This window comes from Gadus morhua, chromosome 13 (genome assembly GCF_902167405.1).
Source record: "Gadus morhua chromosome 13, gadMor3.0, whole genome shotgun sequence".
Lineage (NCBI taxonomy): Eukaryota > Metazoa > Chordata > Actinopteri > Gadiformes > Gadidae > Gadus > Gadus morhua.
In genome coordinates, this window is record NC_044060.1 from 12823548 (window position 1) to 12845847 (window position 22300).

General features: G+C 45.9%; 1 protein-coding gene across 14 annotated transcripts in view; it reads right to left on the bottom strand.

Annotated features, from left to right (window-relative positions):
* magi1b (membrane associated guanylate kinase, WW and PDZ domain containing 1b) overlaps positions 1–22300 on the bottom strand; it is a 107074-nt gene that overhangs the window by 51614 nt on the left and 33160 nt on the right. For 13 of the 14 annotated variants that reach the window (XM_030374122.1, XM_030374125.1, XM_030374119.1 and 10 more), the window contains exons 2-3: positions 16780–16896; positions 245–364 (exon numbers count right to left, since the gene is read on the bottom strand). In XM_030374122.1, coding sequence (XP_030229982.1) covers positions 245–364; positions 16780–16896 — 237 coding nt within the window. Of the gene's footprint in view, positions 1–244; positions 365–11195; positions 11721–16779; positions 16897–22300 lie in introns of those variants that run through there. The other variant, XM_030374127.1, reaches the window with a different exon arrangement.

A 22300-nucleotide genomic window follows, 5' to 3' on the forward strand; every position in this document is an offset into this window, starting at 1 on the left:
TATTCATTTATTTTAAAAGGGGGCAGACAGAAGTCAGGGGGGTTAATATTGTGTGCGTCCAGTGTCTTTTTATTGAGTCACTGCACCTCGCTCACATTTCCCTAGAAGGTAAAATAATTCCTAGTAAATTGCTACATGTCCAACTGGTACCGTTGTCAATGTACTTTGATGCACATTGTTTGGGAACTCAGACGTTTACTTGAAACAATGAACGAAACTCGAGTTTGAGAATGTGGAGACCTACCTTCATACGATCCAATCTCTAAGAGGGTCCCAGCCTTCTCCAACTCCAAAAAGTCCTCGACGGACAGGAAGTTGTAGTGAACACCAGGGACCTCTTCGTCACGCGGGGGACGGGTTGTACCTGCACCATAGAGGCGAAGAGGAGGATGAGGAGGAGTGTGAGATACATTGGATAAATCTCCCATGATCATGGTTTACGTTAAGGAAAGAGAATGCGAATGACGAAACAAAACGATGAGGCAATGTGATCTATATTCATAGTGTTTCAGTGTATCAACCTCACTTGTAGAAGGCTGAGAAAGCTTTGCGTAAACATCCTTATAGCAAAATGACAAATGGTTTGCTTTTTTCGCACTGGGATTGAGATTCAGAATGTGAGGCGTCGGTAAGCAATTAAAACACAGCTCTTTAACTCGACCAAAAACCCCTGCACAGAAGGATTACGATGAACAAGCAACTCAGTGGCCATGTCAAGTATCCACGTCACGATGCTTTGCATCTTTGTCTTCTCATAGCAAATACTGCGCGAGGTTGCCTCATTTTTGTGATGTCACTCACAACATGGGGAGTGGGTTGGGTGGGGGGGGGGGGGGGGGGGGGAGACAGCCCTTTGCCCCTCCCCCCTGCCTCTCCACCACCTATTTTCCTCCCTTTTCATCAATCTCTCGATCATCTAATCACGTCGTCTCTAGTGGCTTGGGGAGCAATAAGACGGTAAAAATAGATGTGTGGAGCTGGGGGAAACGGCGCCCACTGCCGCCACCGTCAATGGCACCCGTGATAAATCACCCATCCGAGGGGTGGGGTCGGGGGTCCGTTTGGCAGGGAGGAGTGGGTGACTAAAGCAGGCAGCACACACACAGAGACACACACACATACAAGCTCACACGAGCACACTCGGGGCAAGCCGCATGCATGGTGACGATATGCACCCTCGCCTGTTGCCTCCTGGAGACAAAGACAGGGACAAAACACACGGCGGGTCGTCTAGGGCGGCGGCAAACACTGGGCCAAGGCGCCGACTGGCCGTCCCTTGTACGAGCTACGTGTCCCTGCGTCTGCTCCGCGCGCGAGGGTCACACTGCGAAGGACATTCGTTTTTAGTCTCACCTACTCTCCCCATTTTTTACTCTTTGTATGCACGACCATCATTGAGCATGCAGTGGTCTACTGAGTCTACTCTGGGCTCTGCTGGAGGCTTTGGAAGGTCTCCCCGACAGGAGAGCATCGTGTGTGTGTGTGTACGTAGTGTCGGTTAGCATGGAGTGACAACTTTGCACAGAGTCCTCGGCCACGTCCGAGTGGCTTATTGCTGGTCGGCTTTTCCAAACAAAAGCACACATTGATTTAACTCCACTTGGACATTGCTGCCCCTAAGAAAGCAAATAGGAAGTGCAACTGTGATCAGTGTTTCAAAAGGGGGGGGAGGGGGGGGTCTGTCGAATAGCAGAAGCTTGGCGACGGCCCAGAGTCTAAGGCACTCATTGCTATCAGCCTAATTAATTCACCATCAACCCTTGTCCACAAAGGCTCTATTGACTGAGCCACGCATCAGAGTGAGTGGGAGAAAGGGATTGAGAGAGCGCATGAGTTACACTTTCAAATCACCCCGATTGGGCAGGATGACCGCCACGTGCACTTTGCTCCAGGATACTGACCTGACCGAGACGGAGTGAAACGGAGAAAGCAAAAGGCGAGCCGAAGAGTTGAGAGTGAATGCTTAATCCAGGTACTAGCACACAGCGGGGGCCTTGGAGAGTTGCTATGGGGGTGGTTGTCTAGCTGAGGCCGGGGTTGGGTCTATAAGCGTTTCATATCATCCTCAGTGAAGAAACGGTGGGCGGGTAATGTGGTGAAAAGAAATTCAAGATTTGCATTGCAGAAAAAAGATCAAGAAGTCCCAGTTTGGGACATCGGATGACACACTCGTATCAACACTTAGCGCGCTGTCACTCTGGCCGGCCCACACCAATCACATTTCACACACACACACACACACACACACGCACGCGCGCACACACACACACACGCACACACACCCCTCCCTTGCTCCATTAAGTGTCATCGAGTTAATGCACAGTGGCCTTTAAATACAAACAAAAATAGATTTTTTTTTGGTCTGTTCACGCCATCAGCCGCTTGGCTGTCCTGTTGCCAAGGACAACCACGGAAGGATAGGTTGGCGAGAGACGGTGAAAGAGCCACAAGACTGTCCTTTGATGACGCTAAAGCCCTTATTCACAATACAACAGGAATAGCAGAAATATGCTATGTGCCTGTAGCTCAGCAAAGCACAGTAGTGATGGAAGGAAGCGCAATTGCTTGAGCATGACTCAAAGGACTGGGCCCAGTGGGTTCAAGACAGCGTGAGGGGGGCATCACACATGAAACGGAGCAAGAAAAAAAAAAGAGTAATGGTTGAAGCGAGCAGGAATAGTACACGATGCGAAAAGTTTGGTGCACTATATTTGATAAAAACTTTGAAATATACAGTACAGAGAACTTTTCGGATCACTGGGGTAAAGTGATCTAAAATACACAAATACAACAAAGAAAATAACTGACCTTTAATAATATAGTTTTTTGTCATAGGTTGTGTTTCATAGCATGAAAAAATAAGTTTTAGGAGATAATCAATCAAGTTTTTTGCAAGGAAACGAGATGAAGACCAGGATAGGCGGAACCACGCTATGACCATGGACCAGTACTTAGAGAGTATGTACTGAGTATGTTGTAAACACTGTATTAGTGTTTACAGCAGTTCTGTGGTTGTGGATTTGTTGGTTATGTTTTTCCATCTGTTGGATGAACAAAATATAGTCTTACCCTTTATGTCCTATGGCGGTCATTTTAGACCCGGGATACGACAGGTGTGACAATATTGATTAATGAAATGAGGAAAACATAGGGTCTTGAGTTAATTGGATGCAAAACAGAGTACTTATTTCTGAGTTAAGAAAAGTTGTAGCCCCTATGATTTGACCTGAACACTGGATGAGGATAAGGCCTCAGGCAACAATATTGGTTGAAACAAAGCAAAGGTGTATTAATTTGGTTGCAATCTGCAAACTCACCGCTAACTGCCACTAAATTGTCTTCATCGTGCCTAAAGTTTTGTTTAGGTTGGTCAGCGTAAGCATGAAAACATTAAAGGGCTCAGAATTCAATGAAGTAGCCCATTTAAAAAACAAACCTTATCACAAGGGGGGGTTTCCCAAACCTAGATGTATGGATGAGGCTACAGTTGGTATCATGGATCCATCCATGAAACATCTGGCTACACACTCACACTTTGCATTATGAGCAAATGTGAAGAGGCTTGTACTGGCGGATCAACGTCACACCTGGTGGTGAAACGGGAGCCCTGTAAGTGTACATGACCCTGGATGAACCGCCGCTGCCTTGCTTCCCCTTGGTCCCATCGTTTGTCTCTGTCACTCCAGCGCAGCAGAATGCTGAGCCACGATTACCCTCAAAGTAATCCAACTGAGACTTGACTCTGACGGAAGCCCAAGACTGGAATCGTATAAAGGACTGTGTCCAACCACAGACAAGTGCATTACCACACACAAATACAAACACCATTAAATGAGGAAATGGCCCTTATAACAACCAACAGCTGGCCCTGCAAAAATGTTCACAGAGTTGCATGGCTACACACACACACACGCACACGCACACGCACACACACACACACACACACACACACACACACACACACACACACACACACGTGTGAGGGTATACAGCCACCAAATGGCTGTTTCGCAACAACCAGACAAGATAAATAAACACTATAAATTACCATTTAGTGAGTCACACCTCCTCCTGCAAAACACACACACACACACACCAAAAAAGCACATCATGATGTCATACTACATTTAAGAATCTCTCGCATCAACCCCGATTGAGTTTAACTTAAATATTCACCATAACATTCCGATCAAAACACGACACCATCCAACAACCACCAATTGGGGCCGGCCTCCAAAGGTCTTTCTGGTTACTAAGTTACGCTGACAGGATTCTTCCAACCAAGATCAATTCAACATTGGAACACCTGCTGATTTTCCCCACAACCTCTGTCCTCTGTCCACAATGTCGAGATCAATGACAAATGTCTTGCCCTGTCACCTTTCCATCACACCGATCTGAAAAGATGGTGATGCGACATCCGAAGCCACCCTTAAGTGGTCAGGCGCAGGGTTGAACCAAGCCACACACACACACACACACACACACACACACACAGTAGATGCAGGCAACACTGAATGAATGGCTGCTGAAGGGGGCCTGACCAGCATGGCCCACTGAACCAGGGCTGTCCTCTGACAGAGATGGTAGGTTAAGGGAGTCATCTTGTGAGATCTACACCTCGTTCATTCTCAAGCTCATCTTATTTGCTCTGGCAGACGCATTCAAGTAGCTCATCTATATTTAATTGATGGCAAACTATTTTGGGGAGCCTCTGCTCTTGCAGAAGCTCAATACGTGCAGTGAGCGAGGACACTTGTGACATTTGGGAGACCAGTGAGTGAGACGAGATAGTGCCAAAATTAGATTTGAGAGGCCAATGGAATAGAAGGCTGATATATTATGTAACTGTGAGACATCTAGCAAATAATGAACAGCTGATAAACAGTTCTCAATCTGGCCATTAAAAAGTTGAAACTACAGAATCCAACTCATTGAAGATATATTTTTGCTTTGTTTGTTTTGTCAAGTCACTGTTCCAAAATACACTGAACGAAAAAACAAAAGGAAATTGGCCTAGAGGTGCATGCCAAACACTCATAATAGACACATTTTTTAGAGTGCGTGCGTGCGTGCGTGCGTGTGTGCGTGTGACCTACATTTAACTCCGTCCACAACGCAACTACATGTCTTTACTGAGTGGTTGACTATGTCTTCCTGGCCAGGATTAAGATCTTGGTGCTCCTCAATAAACCATGCGTTGGGTCGGGCATCCTGGTCGCCAGGTCGCCCTAGCGTACTCTCCTTGTCAACAACATACTCCGACTCCATTATATCTCGGCTGAAACTAACCTTCTTTACTCGCTCTTTTTTTAAAGGAATAGCAGTTTCTCCACCTTGTTGGAAATCCTGACGCAACGTTGATGATCCTGAGTAAACATTTTCCTCAGAATTCAAAACCACATCGGAGTGGGGGCCATCTTCGAGTGTTAGCTTGGTCTCCTCGTCCACAAAACTCTCCAACTCAACTGTGTATTCATCTGAGCTATCCTGCTGTTTGTCGTTTACTCGGTCGTCCGACTTAGTGAAGGGCTGCTCGTCTTTCAGATCGTTATCAGGTTTCTTCTTTCTTTTACGACATCCAAAGCATCCACAAAGGCCGAACTGAAGAGCACTGAACATGTTTGTTGGGGTTTTTCGACTATTGCCGATTAATCCAGATACCCCTCAGTGAAATTAGGGGGGTATTACGATGGTGAACAGAAGCCAGGTTTAAGCAACACAGTAAATATTCCAATATAGAGCACAGCCCTCATAGGCCAATACACCATCCAGGGACCGACCACAAATGAATATGTGTCTTAAATGGGCTATCAAGACACCCGTTTTCTCCCTGATGGATTTGCTGCTCCAAAAACACAGAAAAATAAACACCTGTTGTGTTTTTAGAAAGGCAGCGGAGACAAGCGAGTTGTGCCGAGTTAATGCGGATGCTAACTGACTTCCAATGTTTGCTGGATAAACTAAAAACACTTTTTTTGGCCGGAGGGGTAATTATGTCTTCGGTAGTCGCTGGGCCTGTGTATCCAGAGTGTATTTACTTTTGATATCTTAGTGACAGTAGGAAGAAGAGCACATTTTCTGTTCTGAAAATGTGCTGTTCGTCTGATTGAAGGCCCTGAGCTGACCAACTACAGTCAAATGGATGGCCGCACCAAGTACAGATCCTCAAGGCAACAGAGACGGTCTAATTAACTAACCTAGAAGATTGAGGAAATCCAAGGATACGTTTCAATATGTCTTCATGTTTTAAAGAGTAGTCACTCGACATAGCTTCAAGAGAACGGTTGAACTCAGTGGACACCGAATACTTTCCCTGATCAATAATAATCCATTCTATCATCATATCCCATCACCACCGTCCACCCCACATTACAAACGGAAGCATCCAAAATGTTCAACATAAAAGGTAGGATTTATGCCATGTACATGTATTTAGGCAATGTAAGATCAATTACGACAGGATTATTTGAACCGAGCATTAGACACAATTAGATAATCTTCCCAATAGATCAAGTCTGTCATTCGGACTGACGACGTTGACGTCGTTGACGACGTTGCATCATGTGTTGCCGAGCACGTTTAACCAGTAAAGGCCTGTTTCTGAGCTGATATGCAACGTGTCATCTGACTGAGCCGGACCATCATGTTCTAAGGACAACAGTCAGGGCGTGCCACGATGTTCAACAACATGCCTGAATGGGGCTAATAACAAAGTGATGAATGGCGTTATGTGGAACCTGGCCTGCAAGACTCGGAGTGTTTGGGAATTTCTAACTCATTACGAACTGAGCCAATTCCATTATCTATTTAGAACCATTTTCCAAGTTGTGATTACGTTGGGATAGAAAATAATGCATACTACGTACCTTGCCATAAACACATAGTATGGAATTCAGAATGACCTAAATGCAAATACAGACGTGTCAGCAGACAACTTTGAGAATCGCGCTACATTCGATTGTACACTTCTGCTGAGTGAATGTCTACTCAATGTAAGCCCAGACCTTTCTGACTTTTTGATGTTCTCAACAGAGAACCGATCAGTGCCATGGAAAGTAGGCCACCATAAATTTGTTTGGCAACGATTCAATATCATAATAGTTCTATGAATAGAATGAGCTATTTAAATTTAGCTTGTGTGCTAACACTGGGGTAATCGAGCACAGGAACAATCCAAGAGAGTGCATTCAAAGCCACTCTTGGATGAATTGATTGAAAAAAATGACAACCATTAGTCATGTAGTCTATCCAGGAAAATATCCGCCACGATTTAGTGCCGATATTGGTAGTACAGGATTTATCCATCCTGCACACAAAGATCGGAGGATCTTGGTGTGTTCTCGTTAAGTTAGATAGAAATACGTTCTCTGTGAAGACTGATTAAATATTTCATGAGCCTGACCCAGTGCATCGTAGAACTAGTGGCTTGTGGCACTCAACCCCCCCACACCTCACCTACCTACCTCTCCATCAACATCCTCTCCTACCACTTCTATCTACTCCACCATCTCCCTCCGTGTTCTTTACAAAACCTCCCTTTACCCCTTAACTCTTCCTGCCTTAGGATTTTCTTTGCCAAAATTAACCCTTTCTCATTTTAACTTCTTGATGCCTTTCTCTCAGACCAAGCGTCGTACTCGATCACTTTTGAAGATAAAGTAGATCGCTAGTACTACTCCATCTTCAAATGTTGAAAACAAATGTTTTCATAGTTATAGCAGTCTTGCAATAGTGATCTTGGCTATATAAAAGCCAGTGGCTATCATGCCTTGCTATCATCCCACTTTGTACTTCTTCAAATTACTTGGCCGTGACAGGCTGTGTGGCCTTGCCTTGAGCAGAATTACTTTTTCGAAATGAACAGATAACTATCTTCACCAGACGGATCGCATGCTGCCTAGACCCACAGTTCTACACACGGCGTCTCTTGTTTTCATGATGTAATGTAGCTTGGAATAAAACCCACAGAAACCACTGCATCATTCTTCCACACTGCCAATATTCATTTAAATGAGCAGCCATGCAAAATAAATGCCCCGAGTAAAGAATAACCAGAACAATTTTAAATTGTTGTAAAAAAGAAAAAAAGAAGGCCACTAATTGCCTCTTAAAGGGAGGAAAGATGAGTCAGATGTTTTGGTGTCCCTGCTGTGGGCAGATGAGGGGTGGCCATTTTCTTTTTTTTCGTTTCTTTATATGGTATGCCGGTGGTTTGTGGTCGGCGCACCATTGGCAATGGTGATCGACGTATCATTTTTGATTCCCTTATCAAAGTGAGGGAGTTGGGTTTTTAGACAGAACTCTCATTTCCGTGATCAAGTCGTGATGAAATGTCTTTGTTCGAGTAGATAATATCCTAAATCTCAGCTAGGCTCTGTGCCACTATGCGGTTTGAAATGAAATAATAAGGGTATGAGAGTGGGGATTTTATGTTCAATGCCCAGTGTCAACCATATTTATAAATAATATAAATACTACATTATTTAAGTTAAGTTTTTACTTAATAAAAGAAAAACAGAACGATGAATTATATATTTCCCTGACCTGGAATGAACTACATTGCCGATTACATATATAGATATAGCGGTGCTGTGTGGCTTTGTCGGTTGCCTAAGCAATAAATGATGCTCTCCTTGGATGGAATAATTCAAAGGTAAGGACTGTTTTTACACTGTCTGAGGTGAATGTACCACAACACACACACACACACACACACACACACACACACACACACACACACACACACACACACACACACACACACACACACACACACACACACACACACACACACACACACACACACACACACAGAGAGAGAGAGAGACAGAGAGAGAGAGAGAGAGAGGTGAGAGGCCATGAGACTATGTTGTGATATGCACAACAGTCGCATTGGGCCTAAAAAAGATGGATGTCCTGAAGAGCAGCGCAGATGCCGCCCCTTGCTCTCACCTGTATTAACTCCCAGCAAGAGTCAGTAACAGCCAGTAAAAAAGACTGAACCGAGATGCTACAGAAACCTGATGACTTTTTTACATTAAAGCCTTTCACTTAGTTGTTGATTAAATAAACACAGGGTTAGTTTATGCTATTTCTCTCACAGTTTCAACGTTATTTCCCCAAAGAGTGCAACACTTTGTCCTTGGGTAGGCAAACAGAATAAGTGAACAAATCCAGCTGTACTGTTCCTGTGTTTCCCATATTTCAATGCTTCTCAATCATAGTAGCGAGCATTCCCAGGATTAAAATCCATTCATCCATGTGGACATTGTTGGCCTGTTCTCAATTCGTGCCTTATGCCATGCTAACCTGTACAGATTGTTAGCCACTTCTTGTTATTTTCAGCATCCATGTTGCAAGGAAAAACTAGATTACGACAACCTACATTATAAAATGCATAACATAACGGTAAACACACATAACTAGACCGTAAACGCAACACATAAGCAGCCAGGGAAAACTGGAAACATTTCAGGAAAACCATGCGTGTTCTTTGATTTCTAGGATGTTACAGCAGCATTTTGCCAAAATCTCTCAACGTAGCACACACACACACACACACACACACACACACACACACACACACACACACACACACACACACACACACACACACACACACACACACACACACACACACACACACACACACACACACACACACAAAATTAGAAATGTCCCCCATCTCCGCAAGCCTGCAAAGGAGTTTATGCAAAGCAGAAGACCTTATAAACACACAAGCAAGCAGGACTAGGGGTCAAGCAAGGGGTTGGTGTGTCTCTCGGCAGGGGTAGTGGCCATCTGTCTGCTTAAAGGGTTAATCCAACCCCAACCACACATGCTGCCGCTCAATCCCACATTTCTGCTTCTGTGGTTCTTTTTTTGGGGTGGGGGGTGTAATGAGTCAGAACGTTAGGGGTGTAGCAGCATTCCATCGTCCAGATACCCCACCTCTCCCCTCTGTACCTCCTCCCCCTCCCCCATCTTGGGTGGACTCTCTGGTGGGTTGGGACCTTTTGTTATTGGTGTGGGGGGGTTCTTGGGTTGGAAATTTGTTTGTTAACTCTTTGTTACCGTTCTACCTCACACACACACACACACACACACACACACACACACACACACACACACACACACACACACACACACACACACACACACACACACACACACACACACACACACGTGGACCAACATGACTACTCCTTGAGTGGAGACTATCAACTAGGATGTCCGTTCAAAGAAAGAGGTGGTGATGGAGAGAAATAGAGAGAGGGAATTGAGAGGAAGCTGGTTGATGGGGAGGCTGATCAAAAACAGATATTTGGCCAGTGTGGGACTAAATCAGCGAGGAACCGTCTGAAAGCCCACCACCACACCAATGACAACCACTCTTTGTCTGGGATTTATCCCCCTCTTTCTCCTCACTAAAAAGGAGTGACAGCAGCCAGGCAGATTGACCAGAGAGAAAGAGAGAGAGAGGGAGAAGGAGAGACAGTGAAGACAGAAGAGAGTGGTGGGGACTAGCCTAGCATCTTGGAGGCTCCATTCAGTCAGTCCGACAGGCAGCGGCCGCCTGCTGCTAGCCAGCCTCAACGCAGGCTAATGGCTTCCAGCGTGAGCAAGCATGTCAACAAATCACATCTCACATTCGCACGAGCCAAATACAAGGCGGGCACACACACACACACCACAGGCATACAGAGACACAATCCCTCCTGTCCACGGTAAGTGACACAATTTATATTGAAATCTAAATATTAATTAGTTGACAATCATAACCTCAACAGGCAGCCGTAAAGAAGCCCATTAGCAGCACACAGCCAATCTCACACACATACGCGCACGCGTCTATGCACACGCACACACACACACACCAGCCCCATTCCCATTCACCTCAGGCCGCCCGCCACACGCTTCCGTCCGTCGGACCACAACACGTCAGCCACCATTGCTGCCAGCCAGCGACGTGCCCGTCACCCACCGTTCTGACGCCTCCTGCCTGATAGTCCTCCTCACCCCCCCGCCCCCTCCCCCACCCCATTCCATTCTCCATCTCCAGCACCCCCCAGCCCTGAGCTCCCTCCATCCCCAACCCCCCCGTCAATTTATCCACCAACACCACCCCAACATCATGCCAGCCCCCCTACAAGGGAGAGAATACAACCACACGGTGGTGGAGGACATGTTACCTCAGTGTGCATACGGCAATTCTCCGCCTCCTCCCCCCCCTGTAGTCCGGCTGGACCGAGACGACGACAACACGAGAGAGACGGCGGAGAAGGGGGTGAAAAAAAATCCAATCTGCTGGGGATGAGTGGTGAAGGAGTGGAGTGCACAATCTCAGTCCTCCTCTTGTCCCTCTCTCTCTCTCTCTCTCTCTCTTTCTCTCCCGCTCCCCTTCGGGGGAAGTGCCTGCTGCGATGCTGGCTCTGCCTGGCTGCCGTTCCTCCTTTTCTGCCCTGCGTCCAGCGTAGCATTCAGGGCTTTGTCAAGCTAAGCTAACGGTGGATAAACTAGCAGCATCCACACACTGGCTGTAAACGCTCCCTCCCTCACTCGCTCCCCCTCTGTCTCACTGACACGCACGCGTCTATGCACGCGCGTCTACACACAGCAATGCTAAGCTTCTGTCGCTGTGTGTCTCTCTCTCGCTCTCTCTCGTGTGCACTGACTGAGCCTTGCTGTCTCCCGTCTCCGGCACCCACATGCACCCGCCCACATATTTTTCTCTCCTCTCCCTCTCCCACTTTTCTAGATCCCTCTCATTTCATTTCAGTCTCTGCATCTCTTTCTCTCTCTCTCTCTCTCCCTCCCTCTCTCTGTGTGTGTCACCTAGCCTGTTCCTTAATTCATCCTTTTCCTGGCTGTCTTGTTTTCCCAGAACAAGTCTTCGCCCACACTTCTACACACACAGTGTTTGTCTGTGTATGCATGCTGCATGTGGCTCAAGACATAGCCAGATACGCTCTATTAGGCAATCCCTTAAAAAGGTGGCATTTTAGTTGTGATTTGCTGTGTTTTGTAATGTATGTGCGTGTGTGAAGGCTTAAAATGGCCAATGTGCAGCATTTCATTGTTATAGTGCTGACCCCGGTAATGATGTGCATCAGCCTGGAAGAAGAGGGGGGATAGGGGGAGGTAGGCTGAGAAGAGTCACTGAGCCAGGGCGCAGGGGTCAAAGTGCGTGGGTTTCAAGATGGCAGACTGCTACAAAACAAAAATGTAACTTGTCAATTATGCTGCTGCATTTAGAACTACGCAGTGATAGAGATTATCTGTTTGTTGGATAAAGTTTCACGCCTTGATGGATGGGAATGACTGAATGGGAACAAGGCCAATTCCAGGACAATGTGGTTGCTCTGATAGTTTGTAATATATTAGTCGGTATTGCGGTCTGCTGTGCAACTTGCAATAAGGAAACTTCTGGGTGGCTGTGTTGTTTTGATGGCCCTTAAAGGACCAGCGAGTTCTTATACCAGTAGGTCAACCAAAGGCCTTTTTGATTTTAGTCAAACAGAATGTCTGAGTTACCAACACAAAAATGCCGGAACCATAATTACTTTCTAACTATAGAGGTAATCAACAGTTTTAGAATGATTATTCTTAAAGGGCATTCCGATGCCTTCTACCAAAGGTAATCTATTGGAATTTGGGATGTGCATTAATTAAATGCAAACAAACGGAGAGGTTTGAGGAGATATCGTTGGACAAAATGGTACAACATCTACACATGATGTTCTGCTCCGTCCCATCACCAAAAGTATATGTGACATCTGCATTGACTCCACCCACTCATGGTACTATAAACTGCTTTATTTCTCAAGCCTTAAAAATACTTTGTTAGCATTGAGTTTGTTAACTAGGGTTGCGTGCATGTCTGGTTTGTGTGTGCATGCATGTATTTAGCATATGATACAATCACTATGAAGACAACTGTTGACTTTATAACTTAATAAATGTACTTCACAAGTTCATTATGAATCATTCAGGATGAATTGATTGATAATAGCTTGCAGAAGAAAAAAAAATCACCTGAAAAGGTTGACGGAACCATGGACAAAATCATATGAAATATCTTCAGCACATCACTTCTAATCAAAAGGGCAGGTTTTAAACAAATCTGCGATAATATTATTCAGTGTTGTATTCACTGTAACACAAATAGGTGCTAATGAAAATATTTCTCTGGGAGACCAGATCTGATATTCAACTATGCAAATATAGTATTCATCACATAATTCAGAGCCATCTTTAGATGGATATAATATCTATATAAATACAGAAATATCCACATACATAAACTATCAGAGCTTAATTCAGCCTATAATGCCATGTTTCCTTTGTGATCTGGTGGCAAAAATAAAATGGACACAAGAATTAGCTATTTTTTTCCTGGATGGAGCAATAGGGGTGCCATTGTGGAGGAATTTTGCCATCTCACCACACAACCTGGCGGTGTGAAAAGCATACAACAAGCCTGCATTTTACATCATGAATCACAAACACCTCAGCTGGTAGCTCAGACGTATTCAAACACGCCGCAAATAGACCCCAACACCAAAACATGACGTGTTCATGCCAGTGTTTTGGTTTTAGCTAGCAGCACCGTTTAGCATTAGTGTGTGTTGGAGTGTGCGTGTGCGTGTGATTGTGTGTGTGTTCCATCTCGCACAATACTGCTGCCCATCCCCCTCTTTAGCCCCCAAACTCCCAAAGCCCCACCCCCGCAACACTGGCCGCTACCTCCCCCCTTTCACGGCGCCCTCTTAGCCTATATACTGGCTGTCCAATCGTCTCAACTGCCAGATATCTGTTTTACACGTGTGTGTACACACACACACACACACACACACACACACACACACACACACACACACACACACACACACACACACACACACACACACACACACACACACACACACACACACACACACACACACACACACACACACGCACTCGCAACCCACGGGCGGCATGCCTCCCCGCGAAGCTGCCAAACACAGAGTGGCGAGAGGGAATAATGCGATGAGCAGCACCATAACAACCACACCAGACAATGCCGCTACTTGCCTGGACGGAGGTGAGGTCAGGGCTACGTTCCTCCTCCCGAGTCTACACAACCATCCCTGTCGTCTCGCTAGCGTGGTCGGCTGATCGTGGGCAGCCGGCGCAAGAAAGCACAGGAGAGGAAGAAAGAGAGGAGAGCGAGCGAAAAATGGGGGGGGGGGGGGGGGGGGGGGAGAGGGCAGGAGGGAGGGGAGGAGGGAGTGTGAGGCAGAAGGAGAGAGAGTGAAAGTAGTAAAGGATTTAGAAGTATTGGTTTGTGTGAACAAAGCATAGTGGTGTGGAGTGAGAGCAGGACAGAGCGCGGTGGTGGTGGGGGGGCGGGGGGGGGGGCTAGGGGGGTTAGGGAAGGCGGAATGCTGAGCGTGCAGATGGACTGACCACAAGGAAAGCCGACAGACGCCAGGAAAGGTGGTGGTGGTGAGGTAGGGCGGGGGTGAACGGATGGAATCGTATGGGGACAATCAGGAGTCAGCTCGGACGGCTGTCACCCTCCACACTGCTTGTAGACCGTGCATCCTATATGGCTGGGCACAGCAGAGCCCTGATGCACAACAGAGCCTTAGTCCGCTGGTCTGGTCTGCTGGAATGCTTTGATTTCAACCAACAGCTGAAACTAATGGGAGACAAATTCAGCCCATGGACGGCAGAATAATGCTTTATGGAAAGATTTTGACAGACAGACAGGAAGACAAATAAAAAAAAACTCATTTATGACAGACAGGGAAAGGAAGCTATTCCACAGCTGTATTTCCAATCTGGTTACTATTATGTATTTACATGTTTGTGTTCAATTCTGGACGAGAAGAGAGAGTTATCTCCACATAATGTATTTGCTAGTTGTTATACTGGTAAAGATGTTTGATAGGTAACAATAAGTTGGAGTTAAAAAATCTGTGAAAAGTAAAATGTGGTTACTGGGTCAAATGCAATGGTCAAATGCATGTGCAATGTGGGGGTCATTTTAGACCCTGTCTACTCCTAATAAGCTCAGCCATTTACTTTTATTTTTGTGTTTAATGGAACCCCTTTTCAGATGTATTGTCCAAAATGTTTAATGCCTCATCCAAACGGTAAGGGAGCTGATAGTTTGAATGAAATCAGTGTTGGAATGGAGTCAAGGAACCCATAAATTCTCCTTCAACATATACCTACAACCAATGGATGCATTATACATATGCCTATCAAAAACGTCCTGTCCCCCAGTCCCCTAGTGAGAAGCCTACATAATAACCCATTGCAAAATGTAACAAACTCATGTAAATCTTATTTGGGGCAAAGCCCCCTAAAGGTAACATACTAGACCGCCTCCAGGACAGCCCCCATGTCCGGACAGAAAGGGTTAACGTATGGCCGGGCAGAGGGAGGTTAACCAACAGTGTTATTCTCCCGCTCACATCAAACACACACACAATTTTCCATCTGTCTCTCCACCTGCTTGCTGTTCATTAGTCAAGCCTACACACACACAAAACATGGACACATACACTGCTATTCAGTGACCTCAACTGACCACTACACATTCAGAGCATGAGTCATACACACAGGTGCATATTGGATTGACTGCCTTTGCATTAGATTCATCAAATAATATAATTGGGATAAACTTTACACACAACCCCAACACAGAGATACAAACATCACTATTGCACTACCAAGATGTGATGCTACACGACTGTTCCAAAATAAGAGTGAAACAGGTTTCAGCAATTGCATAGATTTACAATTTCAACTCGATAAAATATAAGAAGAATACAACTTGTCGTTTGTTGCAAACAGCAGTTTTTACGAGCGGCCCATAGACCTCAGAGTGATTAGGAGGGCCCATTACGACGGGACCCTGACCTAATCCAGTGTCTGGCTGACATACGGCCCTGGACATTGGGCTGATGAATTCCTCTGAAGAGACCCCAGAATAAAGATCCTCATTTGCGTGAGAGGGTCGTGATCAAAAATATTGAAAAGCCCACCAAAGAGAGGCATTGGGGCCAGAGTGTGTTGGCTTCAGGTGGTGAAGAAGCACAAAGCATTGAAATTGTGAAGGGATCTAAAGACAAATAAGGTGCTGAAAAGTCTAAATGTTGGCATTCTAAAATATTCAGTACTGGTTCAATAAAAAGAACAAGGCTGAAACGATTTCCAAGAGCCTCAAACCTTCTGAAACCACGGCCAGGACATCCATGAACACATCTGTATCAATCATGTACCACTTTCACATGTTGATACAAGGGGGCTGTGGGGATCCATTACCAACTTAAACCTGACAAGAACACTTAAACATTATCGTTCAAGTTAGTTTTTATAACACTGGAAAGGAATTTCCAGTGAAATTCCCAAGTCTCTGCTTGTGCCGCCATGCAGCGGCAAATGCTAAATCAAACCAAAAACACAACTCCAGCTAGCTTTCAACACGGCAATACCCAAGAAAAATAGGATGCCTGTGTGGGAGGAGGCGTTCGAAGGGTAGGATTCCTGGATTACAAGGTTTGGCGGCGGCAGAGATCACAAGCTGCTATAAAGGATGCAGGTCAACTACAAAAGAGGCGACGCATTTAATCACCAATGCTATCGACCCTACCAACCGGGGAGAGTACTGGTCTATCGATTTCTCAAGGCGCCAAGCCCTTCTCTTGTAAATCAGGTGCTATTGGTAAAAGCAATGCATACGAACAGAGAACGTATAGAGGGCCGTGGGGCATCACTTACAAGGCACGGCGTGGCGGTAGAGGTTCTCTCGGATGGTTTGCTGCAGCTGGTGGTCGGCGGAGGACTTCTGGAAGCGCAGGCTCAAGTAGTGCTTCAGGTCCTTGTTCAGTTTGTTTCCTGTCAAGAGGAGACAAACAGGAAATGGGTGTGAGCGAGGGCATCGCACAAAATACGCTTTCCAATCCCAGGCCAGAAAAATAACACAACGTAACACAATGGCGTCATGAACGGAGAGACGTGACACATGACTACCAAGTGTGAGCAGGCCTCCCATCTTGCTTTGAGTGGAAAACTGTATGAATGGATGAGGAGGCGATGCGAGGTAAAGATGGACAGCGAGTTGGTTGTGTGCGTGGAAAGGGTTAATTGCAACGCTGCCATTGTCACTCTCATGGGTTGGCTGGCAACAAGCCACGCTTTCCCGTCGCACTAGAAAACACTACGTCTGGCACCGAGGTTCAGTGGCGACCCACGGCTAGGCCATCTGGACCTCAGACATGGAACCTCAGACACACAGTGTGTCTCTGAGGATAAGCCAGGCAGTGATGGGAGTGTGTTGTGGGTTATGGTTTGTATCTCTGTGTGGCTTGTAGCAAGCCATGATTACAACTGATTCTGGTGAATGTTAAAGTGAAACATGAGAGAAATCAAAACGTACATGTCCAATGCAATCATGCTTTGTGAAAGAAAACAAGCACACCTTTGCACTGTATATTTCAACAACTCTGTGTCGTGATCCCTCTGTGAATAGAAATCTAGTGTTATTGTAAACCAGAAACAGCCCGTTATTAATATACCATACATCTATAGTCTCTGATTGGCAGTTTGGACCATTTGTGGCCGTCTTGGAAAAGCACCCAGTCATAAAAGGCCCAGGATTTTGTTTCCATGGAAACAATGAGTGCGTGCCTGTGTGCGCAAGTGTTGTTAAAGACGGTGGAAGCTCAGCGTGTGGATAGTTGTACAGCGAGGAAAGGGGAGGGGGGGGGGGACACAATGCACATTGGTTTGCAGTGCTCAATGAAGACTTGCTATCAAATATGTAACACCCCCATACAAACCACAACAATGCCAACGTCCTTCCCCCAAAATCATGGCAAATGTAATTGACACACAGCTGGTTCTGTACAGTAGTGCTCATTCCACAGTTGAGCAGTAGTACTATACAGTACATCATCAGCCCTTCAAGCAAAGGGGTTTCAGCTAGCGTTGCACAGTATACCGATACTAGAAAGGGATCACGATACCCTCACGCAAAAAACGATAAGATGCGCTAACATTTAGCATCGATACTTTTATAAAAAAAAAAGGAATACTTTTATAAAAAAGAAGAGAGAAAATATGAAAAAAAAAAATACTTTCAACGAAAGCAGCATCAACTCTCAGTCATACTCCTTGAACGCAGGGGCTAGTCAGTGGGCGTGCCCATGGACATGCCCCCCAGCTCGCACACAGCAGCAGCAGGCAGTTCACTGAGCGAGTGAGAGTGAGACGCAACGAGATGGCGACAGGTTCGGAAGCGCTTGCCGTCAGTCCTCGGCTTGTTGAGAAAAAGATGAGAGAAATTAATATGGAGTGTAAATAACGGATCAGAAGTGTCCATGTAAACGCAGCTATTGACACTTCTGATCCGATTAGATTTCTAATCGGAATAGATCTATTCCTATCATGTAATCCGAATGTACTCTATGTATGGCATTTACAAAAGTGGTAAGGGTACGTCCGTATGTCTCTCATGCACAACCATTATGTTGGTCTGGACTTATATGATATATGTAAGGGATAATGTTGTACAGAACGCCGACAGGGCGAACCAGACCCCGGCGGGAAGCGGAGGTGTCTTGCATCGCCCTGAAGGGTATTATTTTCGATAATGACCGGCGACGTTCTATACATTATCCCGCTTATTACACGGCTACTGCCAAAACGAAACAATATCTTCACACGGTGTGTCTTTTTACAATTACCATTCGTAGGGTTGATCAGTAGAGAAATAGTCTGCCAAAGACGTTGACGTCGTTTAGCAACCGTCACGCTGGGGTTGATAAGTTACCGGACTACTTGCGGAGTGCTAAGAAAGACGTGAATCAGGCAAAAACTCCACCTTCCTTGACAGCTGTCTAGTTCGGTGTGCATAAAAGTACCGATGGACCAATTGCGAACGACTGCAGCTGCTGATGCCATCTCTCTAAGTTAAAGTTAAAAGTTAAAAAGTAGCCACACCGCCCCAAAACCAAAAAAAATCGGAATAAGTGTATACATGTCGATTATAGCGGACTATACCACCTCTTCTATTCCGCACGGAATTCTATTTTGATCAGAGAATTGTATTCCGATTGAGGCGTATTATATATATTAACACGCCGCAATCGGAATACAATTCTCTACAAGAAAAAGAACCTTACTTTTTAAACTGAAATGTGGTATTAATGCATTGTACTCTATTACATCGGATGATGCCTTTGTGGTCACTCAGTTTTATTTTGCACTTAACCAAGTTCTCTTTTGGCCTAATCTCAAAATATCTCTTTCTAAGCTACTTAGCTACTCCAGACCCTTGTGCAGGTCGAACTCAATTCGCCGGAAGAATGGGTGGGGCTACCCAGGCTAGCATTGTATAGCCTACACATCGCTTTTTTAACAATAGATAATCACGAAAATGTTTTAGTGGTACACATTGAGGTTTGGCCTTTGACTTTGGCCTCATCAAATTACTACTCAAACCCCATGAAGAGAGGGCCGTGTCATACAGGTGTAACACTGAACAGTGAAGATAAATGATAGGTTGGATTTTGTTTCAGAGTACTACGATAAACAAGCTGCAGGATATGGATATGGGGGGGGGGGGGGGGGGGGGGGGATAACAGTTGACCCTGTGACCACAAGCGTAAATCCCTCCTCAACACGATAATTAGAAACAACGATTACCCTAAGAGCCCACCTGCAACGGATTTTACTCTAGCCAACTACAACAACCTTGATGTAGGCAGAAGGGAGGTAGGGGGAGGCAGGGGGAGGTAGGGGGAGCGTGTAGCAGAGGGGGACAGAGGAGGGGAGCAAGGAGAGAGACGGGAAAAGACAGTGGGAAGACACAGGTACAGAAGGTATGGAGGGAGAAAGACAAGAGAAACTGAAAAGGGCGAAAAGAGAAAAAAGAAGTGAAAAGAAACGTGGACCAGCACGACAAAGACAACGTAAAAAATTTCAGAGACATTAAAAGCACAGGCAAAACTTTCAAGGCATTCTCCTAAACACTGACTGCCTGCATGCCTGCCTGCATGCCTGCCTGATGCCCCCCACCCTACCCAACCCCCACCCGGCCCTCCCTTCATTCCTGCCCTCGAGTCCTCTCTGATCAGCCAGCCGAGGCTCTGCTCCGACACGCGAAGCCGGGCATGGCACCGGGCAGACCTTGGTTGGCAGTTGACATCTGTATCCACGAGGCAAAAAAAAGACCCCAAACACCACTGAAACTCAACCCCTCCCCCCCTCTCTCTCCCTCTCTCTCTCTCTCTCTCTCCCTCTCTCTCTCTCTCTCTCTCCCTCTCTCCCTCTCTCTCTTTCTCCCTCTCTCTCTCTCCCTCTCCCCTCTCTCCCTCTCCCCTCTCTCTCCCTCTCTCTCTCCCTCTCTCCCTCCCTCTCCCTCTCTTAGTAACACAAGATCACTCACATTCCTGCTGAGGGAAACAAATCATACACACACCATCATCATTACATATCCTAGGCTGGAGCCAGGCAGCCCGGCCTCTAGTCAGACCGCTGCTGAACTCTGTTCACGTCAATTTATTCCTCCCGTTGTGCTTGCGGACTAGAGCTGTGGTTTCTGGGATTCCGAGGACAGTCCAAGCCCTAATCGCCGAGCTCCTCATTAGTTACATGTCTCTCTCCACGGAGGGAGCCCAGCCCCCCTCGAGAGCGTACACCCCTCGTAATGGTGGAACTTGGAAAAACACAAGAGTTCTCACCAGCTAGGAAGCGCCAGTCTAACTGACATAGCAGAACGGCAGTCATATGCCACGCTGCCAGGCGGTTTTAGGCCCAGCCAGACTACGATTTGGCAGCGTCAACGCTTGGCCTGGACTCCAGTGTTGTATCACAGTTGAATACACAAACAGTCTGGCACCCAAGCTAACAAATAAGCTTTTTTTTCCCTTCTCTCTTTTTCAATTGTCTGCTCATCATCAAGGGATGCCAGATAATAGTCTCCCTGATTAAGAGGAAAAATGTCTTCCTTTCATGTGGGTCGTTTATTGTTCAATTTACTTTCAAACAAGTAGTGGGGGAGTCCAGGAATCTTAAAACATAAACAGTATTGTGCTCCTCGCTTCCATACTGCCATGTTCATTTAACATGAGAGCCAGGATATGCATCCCGGGGTCTCTGCTATCATCTTGAGTCTGGTCCTCATTGAGACACTCATCCCCTGCTCTAGTTAATCAGATAATCAGGGGGCTGTTCACCTCTTGATCACCTCGATCTGCGGCCCGCGGCCACGGTCCAACAACCAGCTTCCTAGAAGGGCTGATCCATAAGCAGATCCTCGCCATACTGGTGTCAGAGTTTGGTCAATGACCAGAAATAAGCTCTCGTTATAGGTCCGCTTTCTTTACAATTAGCGACTGAACCACAGTTTGTGTCTCCAGTGGTACCTTCCTGGGTGATGAACAGCGAATCAATGGGCAAACATTGTAAAGTGTTTAGCCAATGACAAATTAATGACATCTAAAGTCCTATGTGAGTCAGACAACATGCCAGAGGGGGAGAATTACAGCTGTGGATGATTAGAAAATATATCACAAAATCGATATAATTGCATTATTTAATGGATAAATATAGATGATCCCACAAAGCCACTGCTCGTGTATATTTCTATCTATTAATTTACCAATCAATCTAGAGCCGTAGGCAATTTGTCAGTCTCAGATATTCCCATGGGGCTTGAAAGAGATCTTTGATACAAGTCTCTAGGCATATGTCCATGTGTGTGTGGTAGTGTTTAAGGGCCCATCGCTGCTCTCTATTTCTGCCTTCCTTCACGGTGAAGGCCAGTTCCTGTCTCCATGGCAACGAAAGGAGGATGAGCAAGGAGGCTGCTGTGTTGGTGGCAAATGAGAATGGCTTGGTGCCACCTGCTGGCCTTCTATGATATTACATAAACATTTGACCAAAATAAAAATATAAGCCAGAAAGCTTGTGTCCTGGCCTGACGATTGAGAGTAGGTTCTACAGTAGCCGGGTAATCCAGTCCAGAATCAATAATATCAACCATATGATCCTGTATCAGTGTATTTAAAGCCTTGGTGAATGTATTTAGAAGTACCTTTAACATAAGCAACTACAAATGTAACACACACACACACACACACACACACACACACACACACACACACACACACACACACACACACACACACACACACACACACACACACACACACACACACACACACACACACACACACACACACACCTCCCTGGGGCGAGGGAAAGCAGGTTTCTAATCAATACTCGGGCTTGTGTT